The sequence below is a fragment of the Heptranchias perlo genome, chromosome 1 (genome assembly GCF_035084215.1).
Source record: "Heptranchias perlo isolate sHepPer1 chromosome 1, sHepPer1.hap1, whole genome shotgun sequence".
Classification (NCBI taxonomy): Eukaryota; Metazoa; Chordata; class Chondrichthyes; order Hexanchiformes; family Hexanchidae; genus Heptranchias; species Heptranchias perlo.
The window spans coordinates 135,435,694-135,461,544 of record NC_090325.1 but is presented as its reverse complement, the minus strand read 5'-3'; the positions used below and the strand labels follow the sequence as shown (position 1 = coordinate 135,461,544).

The 25,851-nt window shown below is 43.0% G+C and overlaps 1 protein-coding gene across 2 annotated transcripts in view; it reads left to right on the top strand.

Annotated features, from left to right (window-relative positions):
* klhl2 (kelch-like family member 2) overlaps positions 1-25,851 on the top strand; it is a 76,810-nt gene that overhangs the window by 32,937 nt on the left and 18,022 nt on the right. For both annotated transcript variants that reach the window (XM_067991206.1, XM_067991215.1), the window contains 2 exons: positions 1,915-2,077; positions 10,410-10,519. In XM_067991206.1, coding sequence (XP_067847307.1) covers positions 1,915-2,077; positions 10,410-10,519 — 273 coding nt within the window. The remainder of the gene's footprint in view (positions 1-1,914; positions 2,078-10,409; positions 10,520-25,851) is intronic.

The following is a 25,851-nucleotide window of genomic DNA, read 5'->3' as shown; positions in this document are numbered from 1 at the left end:
AAACTCCCAGGACATTCACCATTTAGGTGAACAATGTCTGACCGTAAATACATTGAGCTGCGATAAAGTGAAAGCCATTTAAATTGACTTAATCAAAGGTCAACATCATTACCTAGATTCCTTTCTAAGATGTCACTCGAGCAACAGACATGTCTTGGGCTGACAAGTTACAACTTTCTGTAGGAACTTTAGCAGGATAGCATTATTATATTGATAAAAGCTGAAAAGCTTAGTACCCAGTACTCTCGGCAATAAGACTGTCTGGCTTTATATCCAAGTTACAAGACCACTTGCCCCAAAGAAGAGAATTTGTTCTTTGATTGGCCTGCAATTTTGTCTAAATACTGAATCAGGTAAGGGAATTAATCCTTCTGGTTGAACTACAGCTGTAAGAAGATTTTTAAAGAGTATTTCCCTTTTTAATTGAAATACTCTTTAAATGAAACTGTTTCATTTTTAAATGAAACTGTGTATCTTTTTTTAAAATGTGATATTTGGAAAGATCCTAGGTTTGATCCCTGCACGATGTTGGAACAAGCTGACCTCTGCCTGGGTAATGGTGGTGATTGATTGATCTTTCCTTCTTGGGCAACGGAAGGAAAAATTGTCAATCCCACCACTGATTGCAATCCAGTGACCCCGCCCCCTAGTTGGAGTGCAAGTGTGTGTGGATGTCAAATGAGGGTAAGATTTGTCTCGCCTGTGGTCTCTGCACAGTTGAACAGCTTGTTGCTTTTTGTTGTTCAGTCTCCAATGTGAACAATTGCTAGTTGGATGAGGGCTAATGGCACCCTTGGAACTATATGCTAACATGAAGCATTGCCTTCATGAAAGAAGGGGAGAAATTTGGTGGGGGTTGTGGCAAAAGTGTAAAAATTGTTTTAAAAAAAATTTTCTTCCCCTTTTCTCCACTTCCTGAAAGCAGTGCTTCTGCTGGGGTACAGTTCCACAGGTGCTAGCTGGCATCTTGGCCAAGTGGCCATTCTTAATGTGTGAGCCTAGCTGAAGTGACTGTTGGCAGACTGAAACCAAAACAGAAAATGCTAGCATTGCACAACAGATCAGTCAACATCTTGTAAAGACAAAAGACAGCATGGATTCTGACTAAGATTTACCCCCAAAATATTAACTTGTCTTTTCTCTTTACAGATGTTGACTGAGCTGTGTATTTCTGGTATTTTCATTTTTGTTTGAGTTCCAACATCTGCAGTTTTCATTTGGACTGTTGGTGGGCTGTTGAACTAAGGGTGCACGACAACTGAGCCTGATTGTGTTCTTGGTCAACATTTGCATATACACACTCAGGAACAGAAATTTTGACTTTGTTCTTTTTTCCACCTCCCTAGACTAAGGACGCTGATTCCAATTGCAGTGTCCTAATTGCTGCCCTGACTGAGAACAGGCTGAGAATTGAACTTGGGACCTTCTGCTTTGTATGGCTTACTGTTGCACCGGGCGTAGCCTTTAATCAGCGAGCCATTGGGACATCTTGATAAAATTTAATTTAATGAACTATTCTGAGCCACTTGGTAAAACATAAAACTTCCAAAGTGCCACTAGCATACAACACATGAATATAGAAAGCTACCAGATCCATCAATGCTCACCATCAACTGGATGTGGTAACTTTGTGCACCATCCATTATGTCAACACGAACTAGTAATGTAAATTTCTTGGAAGGCAAAAAAAAAACTGGCCAATTTCAAGAGAAACTGTGTGAAATTCCTCTCCTAACTCCATAAGGCAATCAAGTAATGAAATTGGTCCAGTCTTAGTCTTTATTCTTATATTTGTGTTGTCTATTTATGGGATTCTTTTCATGTGCTGTCTTCCTGTGGAAAAAGTGCAGTAACTTTAATTGTTCACATGTTGATGTCATATGACCGATCAAATGTGTTACTATTCTTTAACAGGTGTTGCTTCCAGCAGCAGGACTACTGCAATTACAGGATGTGAGAAAGACCTGTTGTGATTTCCTGGAGTCCCAGCTTCATCCGACCAATTGTTTAGGGATTCGAGCCTTTGCTGATGTGCATGCCTGCACTGAACTCTTGAACCAAGCCAACACATATGCAGGCAAGAGCCGAGTGTCTTTTAGACCCTGTATATGGCCAGTAATTAACATGTAATGCTCCTTTTTAGATGATTTGTGAATTTATTTTTTTGTTTATGTGTATTCCACATGTCCGAGAATGCCAGAGGCCATATTGATGCAGAGGAGCAAAATTTGTGTTGTCAGCTTGGTGGGGTAACTACTGCAACAATAAATTGAAAACTGTACAAAAAAAAGGTTTTTCTCCCCTTCTAATTTTCCCAGTTGTTGCTGGGGAATAGTTCCATTAGTGACAGCAACCTTCCATTACCTTGCCCGAGTAGCCTTTATTCACACATGATCCTAGGCAGCATGGGCAGACTTATTTGATCGTGGAAGGCATCACAATCAGGGTCAATCTTGTTCTTGTGTGGTATTCACACACACACACTTCCTAGCACTGGCTAGTGATTAGAAGCAGGGACCCTGCGCTGAGTCCATTTGGACAACCCAACTGTTGCTCCAGCTAAGATAGCTAACCGAGGAATTAACTCTGGGACCCTCTGGCTTCTATGGCTCATTACCACATGGAATAATGCAGTGACTAAGCCATCAAGGGAACTGTTTTTATATTAAAAAAAAGCCTTTTGACATTCAGTACAATTTAAAGTATTGTCAGCTTTGTTAAAGCTGACTCAATATTAAGTTCATTACTACCCAGTTTATATCTTTCCCCTGATAATCTTCGAGCTGTTTTTAATGAAATTGTATTTATATAAGCGAAAGCTGAGAAGTTACCTAAGGCTTGCAAATATTGTGCAAGGCTTATTTAATTCTAACCTAATTGTCTGTGAAATTTATGAGATGGATTTTACGTCTGAGATATTAATCTAGTTGCATTTTGCCAAGTTACTTAGCAATATTTTGCAGAGCACTAGCCCTAGACTTGGTGCCTTTAGCATGGTTGTGGACAGTGATGAATAATGTGTGCATTTGTTGCTATGTATGTGTATTGGGTTACAGCTTGAAAGCTGCTATGAGTAGTAGCAGTGTATTTCAACTAATTTAGTTCTAGGCTAATTACTCAAATCGATATAATTTCCCACAAGCAAAATTACTTTTTTGTGTGTTAACTTAAGTACTGGTTTATTTTATAAACTATTGCAAACCTTGCTTTGGCATACAAAATAAGATTTGTGTCAATTGGGCTGTTTGTTCATGAGCACTAACTTGGAAATCATTTAACTCTGATTTGTTTTTGTTCGTGCCAGTATAAGTACTAACTTATCATCTCAAATAATGACAATAAGATTCACTGAACAATCAGAAATTCTGAAACATTTTGACATTAGGCTTGGTTTTAAAACATATGGACACTTCATTCATGCACAGCAACTCGAATTTGCTTTTTTCTTTAAACAAATAAAATCTGCCATCATTTGAAGTTCTCAATTTTCTAGCAGGGGGTCATTGGATAGCAATAGGGAGCAGGGTGATTATCCAATCTCTGTCGCAGAGGTGTTGAGTTCAGTTTAGGTTGCTTTCACTGTTCTCTCTGAAATCAGGTAACTCCACCCACACCTGGAATCGAACCTGGGACCTTTAATTCGGTTACATGCTGCCTTTACCAGTTGCTTCATTGAAAGAACTGAACATGATCTTTTTGCCTTCAGAACTTGGCTTCAAATCCAGCCCAGACCGATGGCATGAAAGTCTCTTTTTGGTTGTCGAGGTCCAATTTCTAGATTACAAGAGTTTGCTAAGAAAAGTAGTTCCTAGTTTAATCAATTAAACCGTAACTCACGTTAGTTTCCCAAATTGGTTGGTTGGGGAGAGAAATGTTATAGTCTAGCATTTTGAGCAAGGAGTGGTATGGATGGCATCCATGGAGGTATCTGGCAGCTGGACTGTGCCATCCTTTAGACTAAGATGATAAAGTGCAATTTTATGTTTGTGGGAGGGGGAGAAGACATTTGAGTGATATGGTGATTATTTTCATGACTACTTGTGAGTAGAATTAAAACCATTGTGCAGAGCATAGCTTTAAAAGGTTATAGTTTTGTTTTAACTAAACTCAATTTGATATTGCGGAAACCAGGTGGAAATGCAATTTTGTGTTTTAGTGATGCAATATTTTGATTCACAAGTGTCACTACAGAATAGGTGGTAAAGTCAGACAGGTGCCTTTCAGTTTATGAAAATTGCTTGAAGAAGGTGTTGATGAGTCTTCAGGAGAAGCATCTTGTAAGCAGGATTCTATAGCAATGCTTTTTTTTTCCCCCTCCCACAGTCACCTTAGCAACCAGCAAATATTGCAGAAAAAGCTTATCTAATGCTTTACTTGCTGGTTGTTGCAGCTTTCCACTTGTCAGCTGGATGCAAATTACTTTCTAAAAAATTAATAGTCCTGAGGTGATTTTGAGTGGGTTGGTTTATTTACTATGCAACCAGCTCACAATTATAATTTTTACATTTTTCTTGATATATTTTATGTCTGCTGGTTTTTTTTTTGCTTCCAAATAATGTTTTTAGACCCACACTATTGTCTGATCTTATTACTGCACATGGGTTTTGTCTTTCAAATAGTGTGCAATATTACCGATCTATTCAATTTATTCACGGAAAAAAGTCTAATGGGAAGAGCCAAATGTCTGTAATGCCTAAATCCTTTTCCTTCTGTTTATGTTAATGATGCTGACATAACTGCACTAAATTCATATTGCAATTTCCCATGTGCTCCTTTTTATATAAAAGTAAATACTTGATTAAAATTCATTGTGACTGCAGAAACATTCAATAGTCAGACAATGAGCTGCATACAAATTATTTTTGTGGTGCTTTGTGTATTTTTTTTACATGCAAACAAGCAATTTAGCCATTGTGTTTGTGACATGCAGATCTTTATACAATATATGTTTTTGAGCTTGTAAACTATCAGCACGAACAGCCCTCATCTTGAACATCAAAACTATGAGGTGGGAAATGGGGGGGATTGAGAAAAATTAATCTTTGGTTCTTCATAGTTAGCTGAAAGGTTTCCTTTCCCCACTCTCATGATTACAGGACCTAGTGGCTTTTTGATAGTGTTAGGGTAGTCAGTTAGAAATTTATATGCTTTAAAAATATTTTTCTTTTCTTTAAAGAATGTAAGCATATACAGTAATAAGCAAATGTCATGGTGTGCTTATTTTAACATCATTTGCTTCACTTTTTACAACTGCTCCTTTCTTTTGTTCTGGGCTACATTATTTATGTAATCTTATTTGTTATGCTTCCTTGCAGTTGTCAATTCACATGCTGTCTAATTCCAAATTTATCTTGAGTATTTGAATAGCAGTTAACTCGCACCAATGTCCGTTCACCCATCACCCCTGTACTCGCTGACTTACATTGACTCCTGGTCCAGCAACACTTCATTTTAAAAATTCTCATCCTTGTTTTCAAATGCCTCCGTGGCTTTGCCCCTTCCTAGCTCTGTAAACTCCCCCCAGCTCTACAACCCTCCAATACCTCTGTGCTCCTCTAATTCTGGCCTCTTATGTGTCCCCGATTTTCCTCTCCACCGTTGGCGGCCGTGCTTTCAGCTGTCAAGGCTCTAAGTTCTGGAATTCCCTCCCTAAACCTCTGTCTCTCTGCCCCTCTCTCCCCTCCTTTTTAAGAAGGCTATCCTTAAAACATACCTCTTTGACCAAGCTTTTGGTCACCTGTCTTAATATCTCATTATGTGGCTCAGTGTCAAATTTTGTTTGATCGCTCCTGTGAAGCACCTTGGGATATTTTACTATATTAAAATCGCTATATAAATGAAAGTAGTTGTCTGAATACAGAAGCTTTTTTTTAAACATTTCTTACTCTCGCTGCAGCGCATCGACAGCCATCGAGATACATCAAGTCTAGAGCACAAAAACAGGCCATTCAGCTCAACTGGTCGATGCTGGCATTTATGCTCCACACTAGCCTCCTCCCACCCTACTTCATTTAACCCTATCACCATATCCTTCTATTCCTTTCTCCCTCGTGTGCTTATCTAGTTTCCTCTTAAATACATCTATACTACTTGCCTCAACTGCTCCTTGTGGTAGCGCATTCCATATTCTTACCACTCTTTGGGTAAAGAAGTTTCTCCTGAATTCCCTATGATTTATTAGTGACTATCTTATATTTATGGCCTCCAGTTTTGGATTCCCCCACAAATGGAAACATTTTCTCTAAGTCTACCCTATCAAAATCTTCCAATATCTTAATGACCTCGATCAGGTCATCCTTCAGCCTTCTCTTTTCTAGAGAAAAGAACCCCAGCCTGTTTAGTCTTTCCTGATAAGTATATCCTTTCAGTTCTGATACCATCCTTGTGAATGTTTTTTGCACCTTCTCCAATGCCTCTATGTCCTTTTTATAATATGGAGACCAGAACTCTGCACAGTACTCCAAGTGTGGTCTATCCAAGGTTCTATAAAAGTTTAACATAACTTCTCTGCTTTTCAATCCTTCTAGAAATTTTTATCCCTCTAGAAATGAACCCTAGTGCTTGGTTTGCCTTTTTTATGGCCTTATTAACCTGCGTCACTACTTTTAGTGATTTGTGTATTTGTACCCCAAGATCCCTTTGCTCCTCTACCTCATTTAGACTCTTAATACCCAGGCAATATGTGGTCTCCTTATTCTTCCTATCAAAATGCACCACCTCACATTTATTTATATATATATATATATATATATATATACATTGGGCATGTAATTGGCAACTGAATTTCATTCTGCAAGTTATTAATGTCGTCTTGCATTTTGACACATTCTTCCTTTGTATTAACTACACCCGCCAATTTGTTGTCATCCGCAAATTTTGAAATTGTACTTCTGATTTCCAAGTCCAAATCGTTAATGTAAATTGTGAACAGGATATAAGCAGTCTAGCTACTATTGAATCTACTTCCACCACCTTCCAGGCGGTGCCTTCCAGATCATGACAACTCACTGCATTAAAAAACATGTTTCCTCATGTCGCCTCTGGCTCTTTTGCTGAGCACCTTAAAACGGCGCCCTCTGGTTAACCGACCCGTCTGCCACTGGAAATAGTTTCTCCTTATTTACTCTATCCAAACCGTGCATGATTTTGAACACCTCGATCAAATCTCCCCTTAACTTTCTCTGTTCTAAGGAGAACAATCCCAGCTTCTCCAGTGTCTCCACATAACCAAAGTCCCTCATCCCTGGCACCAGTCTAGTAAATCTCTTCTGCATCCTATCTTAAAGCCCTGACATCCTTCGTAAAGTGTGGTGCCCACAATTGATCACAATACTTCAGCTGAGACCTAACTAGTGTTTTATAAAGGTTTAGCATAATTTCCTTGCTTTTGTACCCTCTGCCTCTATTAACAAAGCCCAGGATCTCTCATGTTTTTTAACAGCTTTCTCAACTTGTTCTGCCACCTTCAAAGATTTGTGTATGTGCACCCCCAGGTCTCTGTCCCTGCACCCCTTTAAAATCGTACCATTTAGTTTATATTGCCTCTCCACATTTTCCTATCAAAATGCATTACTTCACACTTTTCTGTGTTAAATTTCATCTGCCATGTGTCTACCCATTTCACCAGTCTCTCTATGTCCTCCTGAAGTCTGATACTATCCTCCACATTGTTTACTACATTTCAAGTTTCGTGTCATCTGCAAACTTTGAAATTATACCCTCTATACTCAAGTCTAGGTCATTAATATATATCAAAAAGAGCAGTGATCCTAATACTGATCCCTGGGGAACACCACTGTGTTTTTCAGACTGGAGGGAAATATAATCATTCACCACTACTCTGTGCTTTCTGCCCCCCTAGCCAATTTTATATCCATGCTGCCACTGCCTCTTTACTTCCATGGGCTTTAATTTTGCTAACAAATCCATTATGTGGTACTTTTATCATATGCCTTTTGAAAGTCCATATAAACAACATCAACCGCACTACCCTCATCAACCCCTCCATTACTTCGTCAAAGAACTCAATCATGTTAGTCAAACACAATTTTCCTTTAACATATCCATGCTGACTTTCATTTATTAGCCCATACGTTTCTGAGCGCCAATATATTTTGTCCCGGATTATTGTCGACGTTAGACTGACTGGCTTGTAACTGCCGGGTTTATCCCTCTCCATTTTTTTGAACAGGGGTGTAACATGTGCAATCCTCCAGTTCTCCGGCACTGTCCCCATATTTAAAGAGGATTGGAAGATTGTGGCCAGAGCCTCCGCAATTTGCACCCTCCGTGACCTAGGATGCATCCCATCTGGACCGCGTGACTTTTCTACTTTGAATACTGCCAATCTTTCCTCTTTATCTATTTTTATCTTATCCATTATCGCTACTACCTCCTCCTTTACTGCTACAATGGCGGCATCCTCTTCTCTAGTGAAGACAGATGTTAAGTATTCATTTAGTGTCTCAGCCGTGTCCTCTGCCTCCACAAGAAGATCTCCTTTTTTGTCCCTAATTGGTCCCATACTTCCCGTGACTACGCTTTTACTATTTATGTTTATAAAAGACTTTTGGGTTCCCTTTTATGTTAGCCGCTAATCTATTCTCATACTCTTTCTTTGCCCCTCTTGTTCCCTTTTTTAGATCTCCTCTGTGCTTTCTGTATTCAGCCTGGCTCTTTACTGTATTATGAACCTTACATTTGTCCCAAGCCTTCTTTTTCTATTTCATTTTAATCTCTATCTTTAGGCATCCAGGGAGCTCAAGCTTTGGATGCCCTTCCTTTTCCTCTCATAGGGATGTATCTACTCTGTACCCGAACCAACTCCTCCTTGAGGCCTCCCATTGTTCAGTTGTTGTTTTGCTGCCAATTTTTGATTCCTATCCACCTGGGCAAGTTCCCTTTTTAATTCACTGAAACCCTCCTCCAGTTAAGCATTTTCACATTTGATTGTTCCTTGTCCTTTTCCCTAACTATTCCAAACTTAATGATATTATGATCACTGTTCCCCAAATGCTCCCCCACTGAAACAGGCTCCACTTGCCCTACTTCATTTCCCAGAACTAGATCCAGCACTGCTTACTTCCTGGTTGGGCTGGAAACACATTGTTCCAGAAAGTTCTCTTGTACACATTTCAGGAATTCCTCTTTATCCTTTACACTGTTACTGCCCCAATCTACATTGGGATAATTGAAGTCCCCCATTATCACTATTCTATAGTTCTTGCATCTTTCTGTAATTTGTCTGCAAATGTTCTCCTCTATCTCCTTCCCACTATTTGGTGGCCTATAGTATACACCCAGTAGATTAATAGCTCCTCTATTGTTCCTTAATTCTAACCAAATAGATTCTGTCTTGGACACCTCAACTACATCATCTCTTTCCAGTGCTATAATAGTTTCTTTGATCAATACTGCCACCCCTCCCCACTCCTTTCTTTCCTGAATACCTTGTAGCCAGGAATATTAAGTACCCAATCCTCCTCTTCTTTGAGCCAGAACATAAGAAATAGGAGCAGGAGTAGGCGATACGGCCCCTCGAACCTGCTCCGCCATTTAATAAGATCGTGGCTGATCTTCGACCTCTACTCCACTTTCCCGCCCGATTTCCATATCCGTTGATCCCTTAGAGTCCAAAAATCTACTAAGAACATAAGAAATAGGACTCTGTTATTGCCACTATATCATAGTCCCATGTGGCAACCTTCTCAAGGTTAGCTTCATAAACAAAGTGGTTAAGAATAACAGAATTCAGAAGAGAAGCAAAAGAAATGCTATTATGACCAGCATGCCAAACCTCTACCCTTGGTTATCACTCGGTGACACTGTTCCTGTTAGACAGAAGCAAAACTAGAACTAGCTGGAGAAAGGAACCATGTTATGCCAAGTTGCACCCAGTCTTGTCTTGTGAAAATAGAGGTTCAAAGCTGCGTTGTAGTCTGAGTCCTTATGAAAATAATATATTCAGGACATAACGCATTATTTTCACTTGGAAAATAGCATAGCACAAACATAACCAACATAATGCTGTACCTCATCTATGTAAACTAAATCATGAAGAAAATATCATGCATGTATTCCCCTAAGGATTTTGTAACTTTTGGTTTTGAAGTAAAGATGCAATCTTCAACTGTTTTTAAACAATACTTTTAGAAGTATTATATCCACCCATTTCACACCACTGGCATTCTGTTTCCATAATCACATAACTATAATCTGAGCATCTCTTCATAGGAAGAATTGTAGCAGTACAGACGTTTTTTCTTCTTGCACTTGCTCTTCTAGGTGTCTTTACAATTGTTTGTTTTTGTTGAGGTAATCCCAGTTTTAAGAAGCTCTTATTGTTTTAAATTCTAAAACAACTTGTGCAATAACATTTTTTTCTTTACACTTTGTTTTTCTTTGAACAGAACAGCATTTCTCAGAGGTTGTGGTAGGAGAGGAATTCCTCAACCTTGGTATAGATCAAGTGTGCAGTCTGATAGCCAGTGACATGCTCACAATCTCATCTGAAGAAAAGGTAAAACTAGAAGAATTTTAATGAAGATTTTTAATGACTTGAAATGGATTTAAACTTCAGCTTTGGAAGTGTTCAGTCAAGGTCCAATCCTTACCTACAAGGATGGAGGAAAGGCTGGATGGTGGGAATCCATTCCTGCTTTTGTACATCTCCTACCAGCCAGATATAGAGACTTGGGACCAGTTATTTGCCCCATTCATAGCTGGGAAAGTGTGGCATTGACACAAAAATGGAGCCAATCTCCCTTTCCCTTTCACAGTTTAATGAATGTTTTTAGTGTAGTGATTGAATGTGACTGAAATAGTTTAGGTTGTCCCTTTTTTTGTTGTGCCTTTTATTTTTTGAAAAACCCACAAGTCTAGGTTGGACCAATTAATTATGAAAAACAATATTTGATGCACTAACTTTTCATCAAAAAACAAAGTTCCTGTGTGTTCTGTACCTTCACCAGTAATGGTGACCTTGTGCAACAGACCAATCAGCTCATTCAGGTCCGTTTCTTTTCCTAAACAGTGAATACAAACATCACCTGTCTTTGGAACAAATCAAGTCACACGTGTATATAGTGCTGCTGTCTGTCTGTGAGTAGTAGATCAATAGGTTCTAGGTATTCCCTCATTGACGAGCACTCTTTCTCCCCTATTTGCTTCTATATGACGATCTGCTGGAAAAGCAGCGTGAAATCCCATCAGTGGACATCTCCTGGAGATGCAGTCTGCTAGTTCTTTAACTTGCTCATAGTGAAGCTCCAGGAGTATGGGAATGGAGGTTCAACAACTGGATACTGTTGTAGAATAAAAATAGGAGGCAATATTGTTGTGGAAACTAAAGGTTATAGAGCAAAATTAGAAGAAAAGTTGCTAGCCCGGATGCTAAAGATAACAGGAGTGTGAAGAGCAGTCAGCACTGTCAAAATTCAGCAGCAAACTGCAGTGTACATCACAGAGATGAACCTCGTACATTGCAATGGGTGCTTAAATTTAGGTTATAGATGTGGACTGTGTACAACAAATGAGCCACGCACTACCTCCGAGATGTCAAAAGAAAGAGGCCAGTTTCCAGGACTTCATGCCTCCTCCTCCTCACCCCCACCAGCCCGACTGCTGCCTCCTAGGAGATTCTATGTAGGGTCTCCACCATGCTCTTGCACCTGTTTGGCCTCTTCCAACTATTTCCCCATAAATAACTGCCATTTTATAACTATTCATTTAAACTTTTCAATCATTATTCATTTAATCATCACTAGTAAATAATTTAAATTATAATATAATTGAAAAAAATATTATTCAATTCATAAATACACATCTTAATTATCATTGCAATTAAGTTAAAAATGTTTAACATTCCTTAGTTTAGATGACCATTTTTGTATTTTCCTGTGACATTTTGTAAATTATATCCACATTTAACTCATACTGTCAACATTTTAATAATTTCCTGAGTCAGAATTTATAAACCATTTCAATTTTTCATTTATTTATTCTAGATCAAATCTCTCATTATTTCTGTCATTTTAGAATGCTTCTACTTATGGGTATTTTGATATTTGAGATTGCAATCTCAATGTGGGAGGTTCGCAGGCGATTAGCACAGTGTTGGTTTTGGACAGGACACAATACAGTGGACGTTAACTCCAACAGGACATCAGCTTTACACGAGTGAGTGATTATCCTTGGACTCTGGACAAGACCACGAGAGATCAACTAGTACATAAAAAGTGTTGTGTGTAGCATGTCTGTTACATTTGAAAGTATCACACTTGCACCTGATTGGCTTACATGTCATGTTCGTGCAACAGCAGCAAATAGCAACTGAACAGTTAAGGAACCTACCAATGAACATGCAGCACCTTTTTTTAAAAAAGAAAAAGGCAGTCATTTCCTGCTGATGACATCTGTTTTTGGGGAGCAACCATAAATTTATGTGCAGCAACCAGTCTTCTGAGAAACTTTCCTCACAAACAGCAACTGTATCTAATTGATCGTGGGTTTGGTATATTTACAGCAGTTAGACTTTGTGGCCTTAAGGGGACAAGCTATTACCTGCTTGCTAAACACCAAAATCAGCAGGCTATAGACAGAGCTAAGTGGTCCTACAAAGCTCTCCAGCCCTACCATATCCAGTTGAGAATGGTGGTGGACAACCAAGCAACCAACAGGAGGAAGAGGCTCCATGAACATCTTCATCCTCGAGCCTGGTGGATCCCAGCATTTGAGTACAAGAGACGAGGCTGAATTGTTTGCAAGTGCCAAATAGGCAATCCTACTCCTCTTCTTCCTGAGTGTCTCCACTCTTAGATGCCAATGTCCAGCCAATTTGGTTCACTCCACATGACATTGAGAAGCGGCTAACTGCACTGAACACAGCAAAGACTATGGGCTCTGATAACATCCCGTCTATAATGCTGAAGGCCTGTGCACCAGAAATGGTTGTTCACCCTAGCCAAGCTGTTCCAGTATAGCTATGACATTGGTATCTACCCAACAATGTTGAAGATTGCCCAGTTATGTCCTATCCACAAAAAACAGCATAAATCTAATCCGGCCAATTACCAACCCATCGACCCCCTCGTTGTTATTAGTAAAGTGGTGGTATTTTTTATGATTCCTTCCAACAAGCGACACCTATTCACCAGTAAACTGCTCAGTGACGCCGTTCATGATCCACCAGAAATACTCAGTAACAGACCTCATCATAGCCTTGATACAGACATGGACACGAGCTGAATGCTAGAAGAGAGGAGGGAGTAGTGACCCTCAATGTCGACCAAGTACAAGCAAAACTGAGGTCATTGGGCAGTGGTCAGCGGGAAAATCCTCCTGTGGCTGGAATCATATCTGACATGAAGGAAGATAGTTGTGGTTGTTGGAGGTCAATCATTGTAGCATAGTGGTTATGTTACTGGGCTAGTAATCCAGAGGCCTGGACTAAAATCCAGAGTCATGAGTTCAAATCCCGCCACGGCAGCTGGCGAATTTAAATTCAATTAATTAATTAAAATTCAATTAATTAAATAAAAATCTGGAATTAAAATACTAGTATCAGTAATGATGGCCATGAAACTACCGGATTGTCGTAAAAACCCATCTGGTTCACTAATGTCCTTTAGGGAAGGAAGCCTGCCGCCCTTACCCGGTCTGGCCTATATGTGACTCCAGACCCACAGCAATGTGGTTGATTCTTAATTGCCCTCTGAAATGGCCTAGCAAGCCACTCAGTTGTAAAATCTCGCAACGAAAAGTCATAATAAGAATAAAACCGGACGGACCACCCGGCATCGGACCACTAGGCACCGGACACGACAACGGCAAAACACCAAGCCCAGTCGACCCTGCAAGGTCCTCCTCACTAAGATCTGGGGACTTGTGCCAAAATTGGGAGAGCTGTCCCACAGACCAGTCAAGCAACAGCCTGACATAGCCATACTCACAGAATCATACCTTTCAGCCAACGTCCCAGACTCTTCCATCACCATCCCTGGGTATGTCCTGTACCACCGGCAGGACAGACCCACCAGAGGTGGCGGTACAATGATATACAGTCAGGCGGGAGTGGCCCTGGGAGTCCTCAACATTGACTCTGGACCCCATGAAATCTCATGGCATCAGGTCAAACATGGGCAAGGAAACCTCCTGCTGATTACCACCTACCGTCCTCCCTCAGCTGATGAATCAGTCCTCCTCCATGTTGAACACCACTTGGAGGAAGCACTGAGGGTAGCAAGGGCACAAAATGTACTCTGGGTGGGGGACTTCAATGTCCATCACCAAGAGTGGCTCGGTAGCACCACTACTGACCGAGCTGGCCGAGTCCTGAAGGACATAGCTGCTAGACTGGGCCTGCGGCAGGTGGTGAGCGAACCAACACGAGGGAAAAACTTACTTGACCTCGTCCTCACCAATCTACCTGTCGCAAATGCATCTGTCCATGACAGTATTGGTAGGAGTGACCACCGCACAGCCCTCGTGGAGATGAAATCCCGTCTTCGCACTGAGGACACCATCCAACGTGTTGTGTGGCACTACCACCGTGCTAAATGGGATAGATTCAGAACAGATCTAGCAGCTCAAAACTGGGCATCCATGAGGCGCTGTGGGCCATCAGCAGCAGCAGAATTGTATTCCAGCACAATCTGTAACCTCATGGCCCGGCATATTCCTCACTCTACCATTACCAACAAGCCAGGGGATCAACCCTGGTTCAATGAGGAGTGTAGAAGAGCATGCCAGGAGCAGCACCAGGCGTACCGAAAAATGAGGTGCCAACCTGGTGAAGCTACAACTCAGGACGACATGCATGCTAAACAGCGGAAGCAACATGCTATAGACAGAGCTAAGCGATTCCACAACCAACGGATCAGATCAAAGCTCTGCAGTCCTGCCACATCCAGTCGTGAATGGTGGTGGACAATTAAACAACTAACGGGAGGAGGAGGCTCTGCAAACATCCCCATTCTCAATGATGGCGGAGTCCAGCACGTGAGTGCAAAAGACAAGGCTGAAGCGTTTGCAACCATCTTCAGCCAGAAGTGCCGAGTGGATAATCCATCTCAGCCTCCTCCCGATATCCCCACCATCACGGAAGCCAGTCTTCGGCCAATTCGATTCACTCCACGTGATATCAAGAAACGGCTGAGTGCACTGGATACAGCAAAGGCTATGGGCCCCGACAACATCCCAGCTGTAGTGCTGAAGACTTGTGCTCCAGAACTAGCTGCGCCTCTAGCCAAGCTGTTCCAGTACAGCGACAACACTGGCATCCACCCGACAATGTGGAAAATTGCCCAGGTATGTCCTGTCCACAAAAAGCAGGACCAATCCAATCCGGCCAATTACCGCCCCATCAGTCTACTCTCAATCATCAGCAAAGTGATGGAAGGTGTCGTCGACAGTGCTATCAAGCGGCACTTACTCACCAACAACCTGCTCACCGATGCTCAGTTTGGGTTCCGCCAGGACCACTCGGCTCCAGACCTCATTACGGCCTTGGTCCAAACATGGACAAAAGAGCTGAATTCCAGAGGTGAGGTGAGAGTGACTGCCCTTGACATCAAGGCAGCATTTGACCGAGTCTGGCACCAAGGAGCCCTAGTAAAATTGAAGTCAATGGGAATCAGGGGGAAAACTTTCCAGTAGCTGGAGTCATACCTAGCACAAACGAAGATGGTAATGGTTGTTGGAGGCCAATCATCTCAGCCCCAGGGCATTGCTGCAGGAGTTCCTCAAGGCAGTGTCCTAGGCCCAACCATCTTCAGCTGCTTCATCAATGACCTTCCCTCCATCATAAGGTCAGAAATGGGGATGTTCGCTGATGACTGCACAGTGTTCAGTTCCATTCGCAACCCCTCAGATAATGAAGCAGTCCGAGCCTGCATGCAGCAAGACCTGGACAACATCCAGGCTTGGGCTCATAAGTGGCAAGTAACATTCGCGCCAGATAAGTGCCAGGCAATGACCATCTCCAACAAGAGAGAGTCTAACCACCTCCCCTTGACATTCAACGGCATTACCATCGCCGAATCCCCCACCATCAACATCCTGGGGGTCACCATTGACCAGAAACTTAACTGGACCAGCCATATAAATACTGTGGCTACGAGAGCAGGTCAGAGGCTGGGTATTCTGCGGCGAGTGACTCACCTCCTGACTCCCCAAAGCCTTTCCACCATCTACAAGGCACAAGTCAGGAGTGTGATGGAATACTCTCCACTTGCCTGGATGAGTGCAGCTCCAACAACACTCAAGAAGCTCGACACCATCCAAGATAAAGCAGCCCGCTTGATTGGCACCCCATCCACCACCCTAAACATTCACTCCCTTCACCACCGGCGCACTGTGGCTGCAGTGTGCACCATCCACAGGATGCACTGCAGCAACTCGCCAAGGCTTCTTCGACAGCACCTCCCAAACCCGCGACCTCTGCCACCTAGAAGGACAAGGGCAGCAGGCGCATGGGAACAACACCACCTGCACGTTCCCCTCCAAGTCACACACCATCCCGACTTGGAAATATATCGCCGTTCCTTCATTGTCGCTGGGTCAAAATCCTGGAACTCCCTTCCTAACAGCACTGTGGGAGAACCGTCACCACACGGACTGCAGCGGTTCAAGAAGGCGGCTCACCACCACCTTCTCGAGGGCAATTAGGGATGGGCAATAAATGCCGGCCTTGCCAGCGACGCCCACATCCCGTGAACGAATAAAAAAAAAGGACATCGCTGCAAGAGTTCCTTCGGGAAGTGTCCTTGGCCTCATCATTATCAGCTGCTTCATCAATGACCTTCCATCTGTTATAAGGCCATGGAGTGGGGCTGTTCACTGATTTTGAAGTGTTCACAACTCCTCCCAATAATGAAGCAGCCCGTGCTAGGCTACAGCAGGACCTGGACAACATCAAGGCTTGGTCTGACAATTATCAGGTAACATTTGGGCCACATAAGAGCCGAGTAATCTCGAACAAGAAAAAGCCCTGTTACTTTTAGGTGTCAGGCGAGGCTCAGTGGTAGCAATCTCGCTTCCGAGTCAGAAGGTTGTAGGTTTGAGTCCACTCCAGGGACTTGAGCATGTAACCCAGCCTGACTCTTCAGTACAGCAGTGAGAGACTGTTGCACTGTCGGAGGTACTGTCTTTCTGATGAGATGTTAAACGAGGCCCCGACTGCCCCTGCAGGTGGATGTAAAAGATCCCGTGACACTATTTCGAAGAAGAGCATGGAGTTCTCCCAGGTGTTCTGGCCAACAGCACTCAACCAACACCACTGAAACAGATTGTCTGGTCATTATCACGTTGCTGTTGTGGGATGTTGCTGTGCGCAAAATTGCTGCCGCATTTCCTACATTACAGCAGTGACTACACGTCAAAATTATTTCATTGGCTGTAAGGAACTTTGGGACATTCTGAAATCGTGAAAGGCACTATATAAATGAAAGTCGTTTTCTTTCCCTTTCATATCGTATTGTCACCATGTCTACAAGTGCCAGCTAGAGGCTGAGCACGCTGTGATGAGTGTCTCACCTTCTGTCCCCTCAAAACCTCTCTTATCTACGAGGCTCAATTCAAGAGAGATGGAATACTCCCCACTCGCTGGATGGATGTAGCCATGATGACACTGAGCTCAATTTCATTCAGGGCAGAGCAGTTCACTTGATCAGCACCTCTGCCACTGGATTCAATATCCATCTCCTCACGCTGTTATGCCTGGTTCAGTTAAGCTTCTGGTCAGTAGTGATCCCCAAGATGAAGGTGGGGGACATGGCGATGGTGAGTTTTTTCATGCATTATATACAATCTACAGGATGCACTGCAGCAACTCATCAAGGTTACTTCAACAGTACCTCTCCCCCCATCCCCCCCCCCCCCCCCCCCCCCCCAGCGACTTGTACCTTTTGAGGGCAAGAGCAGCAATGTCATGAACACACTATTTCCTACGCTGCACATTATTCTGCCATAGCCACGAACGATGAAGGAATGGTGATGACTGTACTGGAATTCCCTACCTAATAGCATTGTGCGAGCATCATCACCAGAAGGACTGCAGTGGTTCAAACAGAAGGCCCCACCTCCGTCCCAATGTAAAATAGTGTGCAGAAAAATGCTACTTTCTACTAGTGGAGAAACACTCCTTTTATGAAATAATTTTATAACTATGTTGATTGTATCACTGTGCTGCTCCTTTCATTTAAAAAAGCATGGTAATGGTTATCTTGAGGTAATTTTCCCTAGTATCAAATGGCCCTTTTTAAGAGAATATGTGATCTGCTTTAGTGAGATTGTATGTTGTCAACATGTCACATGTAATGACATAGAAGTGAGGATCAGAGCCTGTTTGTGTGCTGAAGTTTATTCTTGGTTTGGGGTCAGCTGAAATTGCACAGCATTGCCAGAATAATGGTGACAGCCAATAGGCTAGCAACGATCTGTAAGTGTGGAAGTAGGAAAAACTGTTACCATGGGCCCGATTTTACCAGGCCTGCGGGTTTCCGGCGGGTTGGGTTTCGGGAGCGTGGTCAACACGCTCAGTGAAATTAGTGGGTTGCCCGCGTGATCGTAGCAGGCAACACACTAATTGGATCCAATTACCTGCTCCTCCGGGCTCCGCGCTGCTGGTCTGCGCGTCGGGCGGGCTGCGCATGCGCAGTACGATCTGTCAGCTGGAGGCTCTCTAGTTAAAGGGGCAGTCCTCCACTGACATGCTGCAACAAATAGAACACATTACAGCATGGAGTAGCCCAGGGGGAAGGCTGCTCCCAGTTTAATGATGCCTCACCCCAGGTATCATCAGATGGGGTGAGGAGGAGGGGGAGGACAGAGCTCTTCCACCCGGCGGGCGGGAGGAAGCGGCCTGCCTCTGCCACCAAGAAGGCCTGGCTCGAGGTGGCAGAGGAGGTCACCTGCACCACCAACATACCGCCCACCTGCATACAGTGCAGGAGGCGCTCCAATGACCGCAGTAGGTCAGCCACAGTGAGAACACGTAGTCTTTCCCCTACACTCCGTCTGCCACAACACTGCCCCCACCCCACATCTCCTTCGGCACCGCCAACACCACTCTGTCACATCACCCCTCATACCCACTCAAACCCCATCCTCATCTTACCTGCACCTACTCACCTCGCGAGTACTCACCCCGGCACTAACACGCAACCCAATCCTCATATAATCTCATGGCTGTATCCCATACGCACCCTCTCGTGCATCTCCCTCACGGCCAGCCTCACTCAACCTGCCACCACCTGTGCTGCAGCCACAGGGCATGCATCACATATGTGCAGTAGGCAGCGTAAGGCAAACGTGTCGTGAGCATGAAGGGGATGCACAAGGGTGTTTGAGGGTTTGCCATGGGTGTTACCTATATTGAATTTCAGAACAACTCACATCACACATTATATTGGCACCACCACTGCCATGTCTCCGCGAATCCTATCTGTTTTGTGCAATAATGCCCGCTCCTGGGTATCACTATGAGGACCCACCACTGATGCCACCCATTGTGTAACTGCAGAGTAGGTGCAGGTGTATTTGCAGGGCTCTTCCGCGCAGACGACTGAGAGACATCGGCGTTGTATCCGGCTGCACCCTGGAAGGATGCGGAGGAGAAGTTGTGGAGGGCAGTGGTGACTTTGGCAGCGACAGGTAAGCAGATGGTGCTGGGGCCAGCCAGGAGCAGCTCGGCATGAAAGAGGCTGCAGATGTCCACGACTACATGTCGAGTGAATCTGCGCCTCCGTGTGCACTGCTGCTCGGAGAGGTCCGTGGAGCTGAGCCTCGGTCTGTGGACCCTGTGGCGAGGGTAGTGCCCTCTGCGACGCATCTCTCTCTGCGGTAGCCCTCCCTCCTGCTGTACAGGTGGATGTGTCACAGCACTCTGTTGTGGAGCTCCACGTGTCAGAGGTGGACGGCGTGGATGGCGAGGCTGGTGATGCTGTTCGCCCTCCGAGGGGGTCATGACTGCAGCTACGGCGGCCCCCATCCGCAATATGTACATCTGAGGGGGTCCGTAAGGTAGGCACATGTCTCCGGACCCCGGGGTGAGTGTGCAGGTTGGTGACTTTGACCGTCAGGAGGGGGGTGGTGGAGGCCACACTTTGTCCCAAGTGACAGAGCGGCCTCCTGCAATGGGTGAGGGTCTCCCCCCCCCCCCCCCCCCACCCCCCCACCCACCTGTCAAATGGACCTTTGCAGCTGCCACAGGCTGACGGCTGCAACACGTCCAGTTCAACTAGGACTGTTTCCCCCAGTGTGTGAAACAGTCCCATGTTTCTCCAAAATCACACACAGTCCCTTAATCAGGTCAGTTAATGACCTGAACAAGCGAAATAAATACACTCAAGTGGCATCCCGCTGGCTTTAATTGCCTGCGGGATTCCCACCAGCGGGGGCTACGCACGCACCCCCGCACCTCATCGGGGAACCCGGAAGTGGGCGGGATCATGGTGCGATCCGGTCACGTGCCTGGATATCGGGATTTTCGGGGCCCCCCCAGCTGGAAACGCACACGAAACCCGCTGGTAAAATCGAGCCCCGTGTTTCAGACTCCATTGGAGTGTTGTAACAGCACTACTGACTGTTTTGTGCCAGAATGTTTTGATTATCTCTTCCATAACCTCGCGGCAGGAAATGTAAAATCTGCAGAACCTGGCAAGGAAACCAACTGGCACCATATGTCATGATTTGGTTTGACTATGTAGAAAGCGAACTGTTCACACAAGTTATAACTGATGAAAGAGTGAAAGCAGAGGGAAAAATACAAGGATGTAACAAAGGATTTTTTTTATTCTTTTGCCTTTTGAAGATTTGTCACTGTGCAAAGCAGCTTTTAAAACTCCAATTCCTGGTTTGAAACAAATTGGCAGTTTGTGTGTATGATATGGCGGGGGGGGGGTGGGGCGGAATGCTGGATAAAGGACTAGAGGAAGTAGATTAGTCTCAAAGTCAGAATGGGGGAGGGTAGAAGGCAGGCAGGCTAGGTCTTGGGTCGGGGTGGGAAGGGATGACCTTTTTGTCAGCACACAGTGCAAGGGGACGAATCTGTGGTTTTGTGTTGGCCTGCTTTTCTACTCCTGTGGACTTTCAGACCCTGTCTTTTTTACCAGCTTCTCTTTCTATTTCAGACCTCCCATTGACTAATCTATGATGTGGAGATGCCGGTGATGGACTGGGGTTGACAATTGTAAACAATTTTACAACACCAAGTTATAGTCCAACGATTTTATTTGAAATCTACAAGCTTTCGGAGGCTTCCTCCTTCCTCCGGTAAATGTCAGGAACTCCTCCTCGAGGAGTTCCTGACATTTACCGGAGGAAGGAGGAAGCCTCCGAAAGCTTGTAGATTTCAAATAAAATTGTTGGACTATAACTTGGTGTTGTAAAATTGTTTACAATTGACTAATCTATTCACATGTTATTTGTCTTTCTTATGTCTTTAATGTCTTTTATTGTGCTTCTTCCCAGCATCTGAGGTGAAGATCATCTCAGCCACCTAACCACCTCCTGTTTTTCCTTTTAAGCACATTATTGGTCATTCTGCCTATACATTCTCCCTTGTTTTTTTTCCCCTTTCTCCTCCATTTTGATTCTATTTAAATGCATGTTCATTTTTCATTTTTTTTTCTGTTCTGGTAAAGGGTTATGCCCAGACCGTTAACTTGTCTGTTCTCTCAGAACAAAGGGGAGGGGCTGACAAAAAAAAACACGAGGAGGGGGAAGAATGGGTGGAATGACCTGTAAATGTGCTTAAAGCAAATACAGGATATGGTTAGATGTCTGAGGTAACCTTTACATCGGATGATGGGAAGAAACATAATAAGAGATGAGACATATGAAGCAGTTCTGTCTTGACAAAAGTGAAGCCATTCTGACCCTCCCACTAAACAGGACTTTGGCCTTCCACCGGAGCAAGATTGAGGCCCCAACTGCCGCACTGAGGCAAAATCACCTACCCGGCCTTCCATTTGCCCCTTCCATCTCTCTTCCCTTCTCTCTCTCTCTCTCTCTCTCTCTCTCTCTCCTCCTCGTTTACCCTTCTCTGTCCTCTTCCTTTCCATTCAATTATCTGCCCACCCTTTAACCCTGCCTGATCTGAAAAGTGCCCTTGGTCTTGACTTCTCATGTTCAATGCCACGGGGGAGATCGACTAATACTTCAAAAAATATATTAATTTTCCAGGTGCCGAGTCGGGTTTCTGTTTAAATCAATGTACATTGCAGTCAGATGTGGGGCCCAAGAGGCATGGCTGGGCTGCGAAGATTTAATAGCCAGCAGGCAATGGGGCCAAGCTGTGGAATAGGTCCCAACTGGAAATTTTAATTTTATTACTTATTGACAGTTGAGAGTGTGGGTAGGCAGATTATTTTGGGAAGGCGGATGATATAAGGAGAAACAGGGAACAGACCCGGGAAGAAAGGGGAAGTTTTGGGATGGGAGGTGGCAGGTGGGGAACAGCGAAATTGCCGGCTTGGGGGCACGGGGCTGATTGGAGAAGGCAAAGCACAATGTGGAGCTGGGAGGTAAGTGGGGAAGGCCATAAAACTAAAGTTTTAAAAAAAAAGTTACAGCTTGCATGGAGCAAGCTCTTCGTTTTTAATATTTAAAGCATAGGGAAAAGAAGATGGCGGACAGAGTTGGAGACAACATTTGACAGACTTGTCACCTAGTGCCCAGAGCCTGCAACTACATCATGACAAGAAACAACTGACATGGCAACATTTACAATATAATTTTGCTATAAGAGCGTGACTTAAAAATCAATACAACAGAAATAGACAGGAAGTGCATGCCATAAAACATAGATAGGTAATATAGCTGGTTCATTGTTATCTAAATTCTCTTGATATTTTAAAACTAGATTGAGGTTTAATGTGACGTTTTGTTGCCGATTGAGGACCAGAAATAGATTTTGTGCAGAAACTTAAAAATAATCAGTGAATCATGGTTTTCTGTTAACCAGTTCTGGCTGCTTTATCAAATGTTTTGCCTAGAGAGAAATGCTAGGGAGATACTTTTGAAACTATAGGGCATCGGGACTCTTCTAGGAAAATGAGCTAAGATGAGAGAGCTGAAAAATATATTTTTTTTAAAAAGTAGAAAAGCCCTGAAAGCATTATAGTAAGATTGCAGAAAAAGTTTGGTTATAGTATAAATATCTACCTGACCTGTTGGGAAACATTGTCAGAATGGGAATCTAGATCTTATACTTGGAGCCCAGCGCGACAGTGCTTAAGAGGGATATGCTTTCTCTTTCCCTTGTTATTCACGTTCCCTGTAGGACAGTTAGCAAGAATGGTGGCAAAAACCATTTAGCAATGTGGGGAATTGAAGTCATTAATAAAACTCATGAAATTCTGTATGTAGATGAAGTAAAAACCACTGTCTAATCCTTGGAGTACTGGTGGAAGTTTTTGGGTGGTCAATAAATTGAATGAAAACAAAAGCAATTCTTACGTTGGCTCGTTGCTGTTTGGAGTAACTGTTGGAGCTCCCTTTTAAATGGCTGCAAGAGGGGATAAAATATTTGGGCATTGTCTTTTTAAAATATCCCTGGCTTGGGAAACACGAGTAAAAGCAAACCCCAGCGTCAGCAGATCTAAAATCCAGGAAGAATTAAAAATATATGATTTCCTTTGTCACGTTATCTAGAGCACAGCGATAAGACTATGTTCATACAAATATAACTCAGGCGGTTGGGACGTTGTCCGGATGGACAGTGCCGAACCTTCTAAGTGTGTTTTGTCCAACGAGCTCAAAAATGCGAAGGATGATGGAGTGGTCCAAGGATTAAAGTGCAACGTGCATCTGTGCGATATTGATGCAAACAACTGGGAGATGCTTGCCACAGATTTACCAGGATGGTGTTGAATGTCCTGACACAGATTAGTTAAGTTTGAAATATAGTGCTGTTAATAGCAGTGGTTGCTGCAGAAACAGCAATAACCAACTGACTGAAATACTGTTCATATGCACATGCTGTGGAAAGCCCAGTGCTTCATGATCGAACAATGCAGCTATCAGAGAAAATTAATAATTATTTACCAGTTTCATGGGTACCAAGTCTGCCATAGGGATAACGGAGCAGGATTTAGCAGTGTAAATGTCAGAGCTGGCTCAATTAAAATGGCAGCAATATAAAAGCAGCTAAAGTCATGAATATAAATTTTCTACATGCACAGTGGTCCCTTCTTGCCAAATCTACCTTGCTACATAAACTCTGCAGATTCAGCAGCAAAGGGAACTGGGTTGTATCCATTTGAAGTGGTTCTGTAATATAAATGAGGTTTAAGTTGAAATGGGAGATCAGCATAGATGGGGTTAAGTGTATATCGTTGAATATCTTGTGACAAAATGGCATAGGCTCAGGTTCATGAAGCTTTTGTTATGTATACGTGACTTTCTGAAGGGTTGTGTAGGTTGGTTGTCCTGTAGAGCTGCTAATTAGTAATTTGTTGTAGGCTGGTGGTTGCTATGGCAGCACAGTGGCTGTCAGAATATGAATATTATGTATTACACTGATCTATTCAGCTATAAAAGGTAAAATGTTGAATTCATTTATTTTTCCATTTAACTTGGTAGTCAAAAGAAGAAAATAGATTACAACACAGATTTATTAATTTATGCAGTTTTTGAAACATTTCTATTTTGGAAGGGTAAACATTGTTGATTATTGTCCCCATCTTCTTGTATAACTGGCAGAGGAAATCTAGTACCTGGAGGTCTGAATTGCACAATTACTGAGCAACACTGACTTTCTAATTCACTCAGAGTGCAAGAGGTCACTGTGTTGCTTGGTGCAGAACTGATGACATGATTACAGTTAAATTATGGTGGGAATTGGTGTAATGATTCACATATTTAAATGTCAGTATATACACACTTTTGAACACATTCTAAAACCTTAGTTTAAACTATACTACCTTTAATGTACAACCTAGAGTAATTCATTGTACATTAATATTGCATACTGAAGGAAGTACTGTTGACATCTGGTGTAATCATGGATCTTGAGGCTTTGCTAAATGATTCTAAGCAAGTTAGTTGATTTGATGTAATTCCTGGTTGCCAAAATCTAAATCTACATTTTTGCACTGTGTGAATTTTTGCCACATTATTAAATTCATGATGGCATTGCCTTATGTCCTGATATGTTTTATGTTTTCTTGGCTTTGTTATAGCAAATTTAATCATTGCAAATGCACTAAAGTTGCATTATAAAATTAGTCAACAATTATAGTTCAAATAGTGACTCTCATTAATATTATTGATAGGTCAGCAAAACTTTTTTTAATATCATGGCAGATTTTGTTCAAATTTTATTTTTGCCAAATGTGAAGTACACTTATGTGCAGTGACTGAGGGGTAGTGTTCCAATTTTGTCTTGCACGGTTGCAGGTGTGCACTCAAAGCACTTCCCCATCTGTCCCCAAACACGCAGTCTTTAACTTAATGAAACTATTGAGTCGAGTGTAAAATATGGTTGAGGTATCCAGTGGCAGAGTCCACAGCACAAAACTGCTCCTTATTTGGTGTAAATTAATACAAAATTGACAACCTCAGGTCATAAAATAGCTGGTACGGGAAGTGAGAAACTGTTCCACTGGTGAGTTACGGGCACTTCTAAGGTTGGAGGTAAGACCTATTGGTGCAGAGCAGAGAGAGCTTACTCTGCATCAAACTCTGCTATTCTGTCTTGGGAATGCTTGATACTTACACCGGGTTCGCAAAATGGAAAATACTCCATTACCCACTATTAACATCCTTTTACTTTGATCTCAAAATTTGCAAACTGAAAAAAAAAAAGTGACCACTTTGCACAAGTGTTCTGTTCCTCCACACTGAAACTTG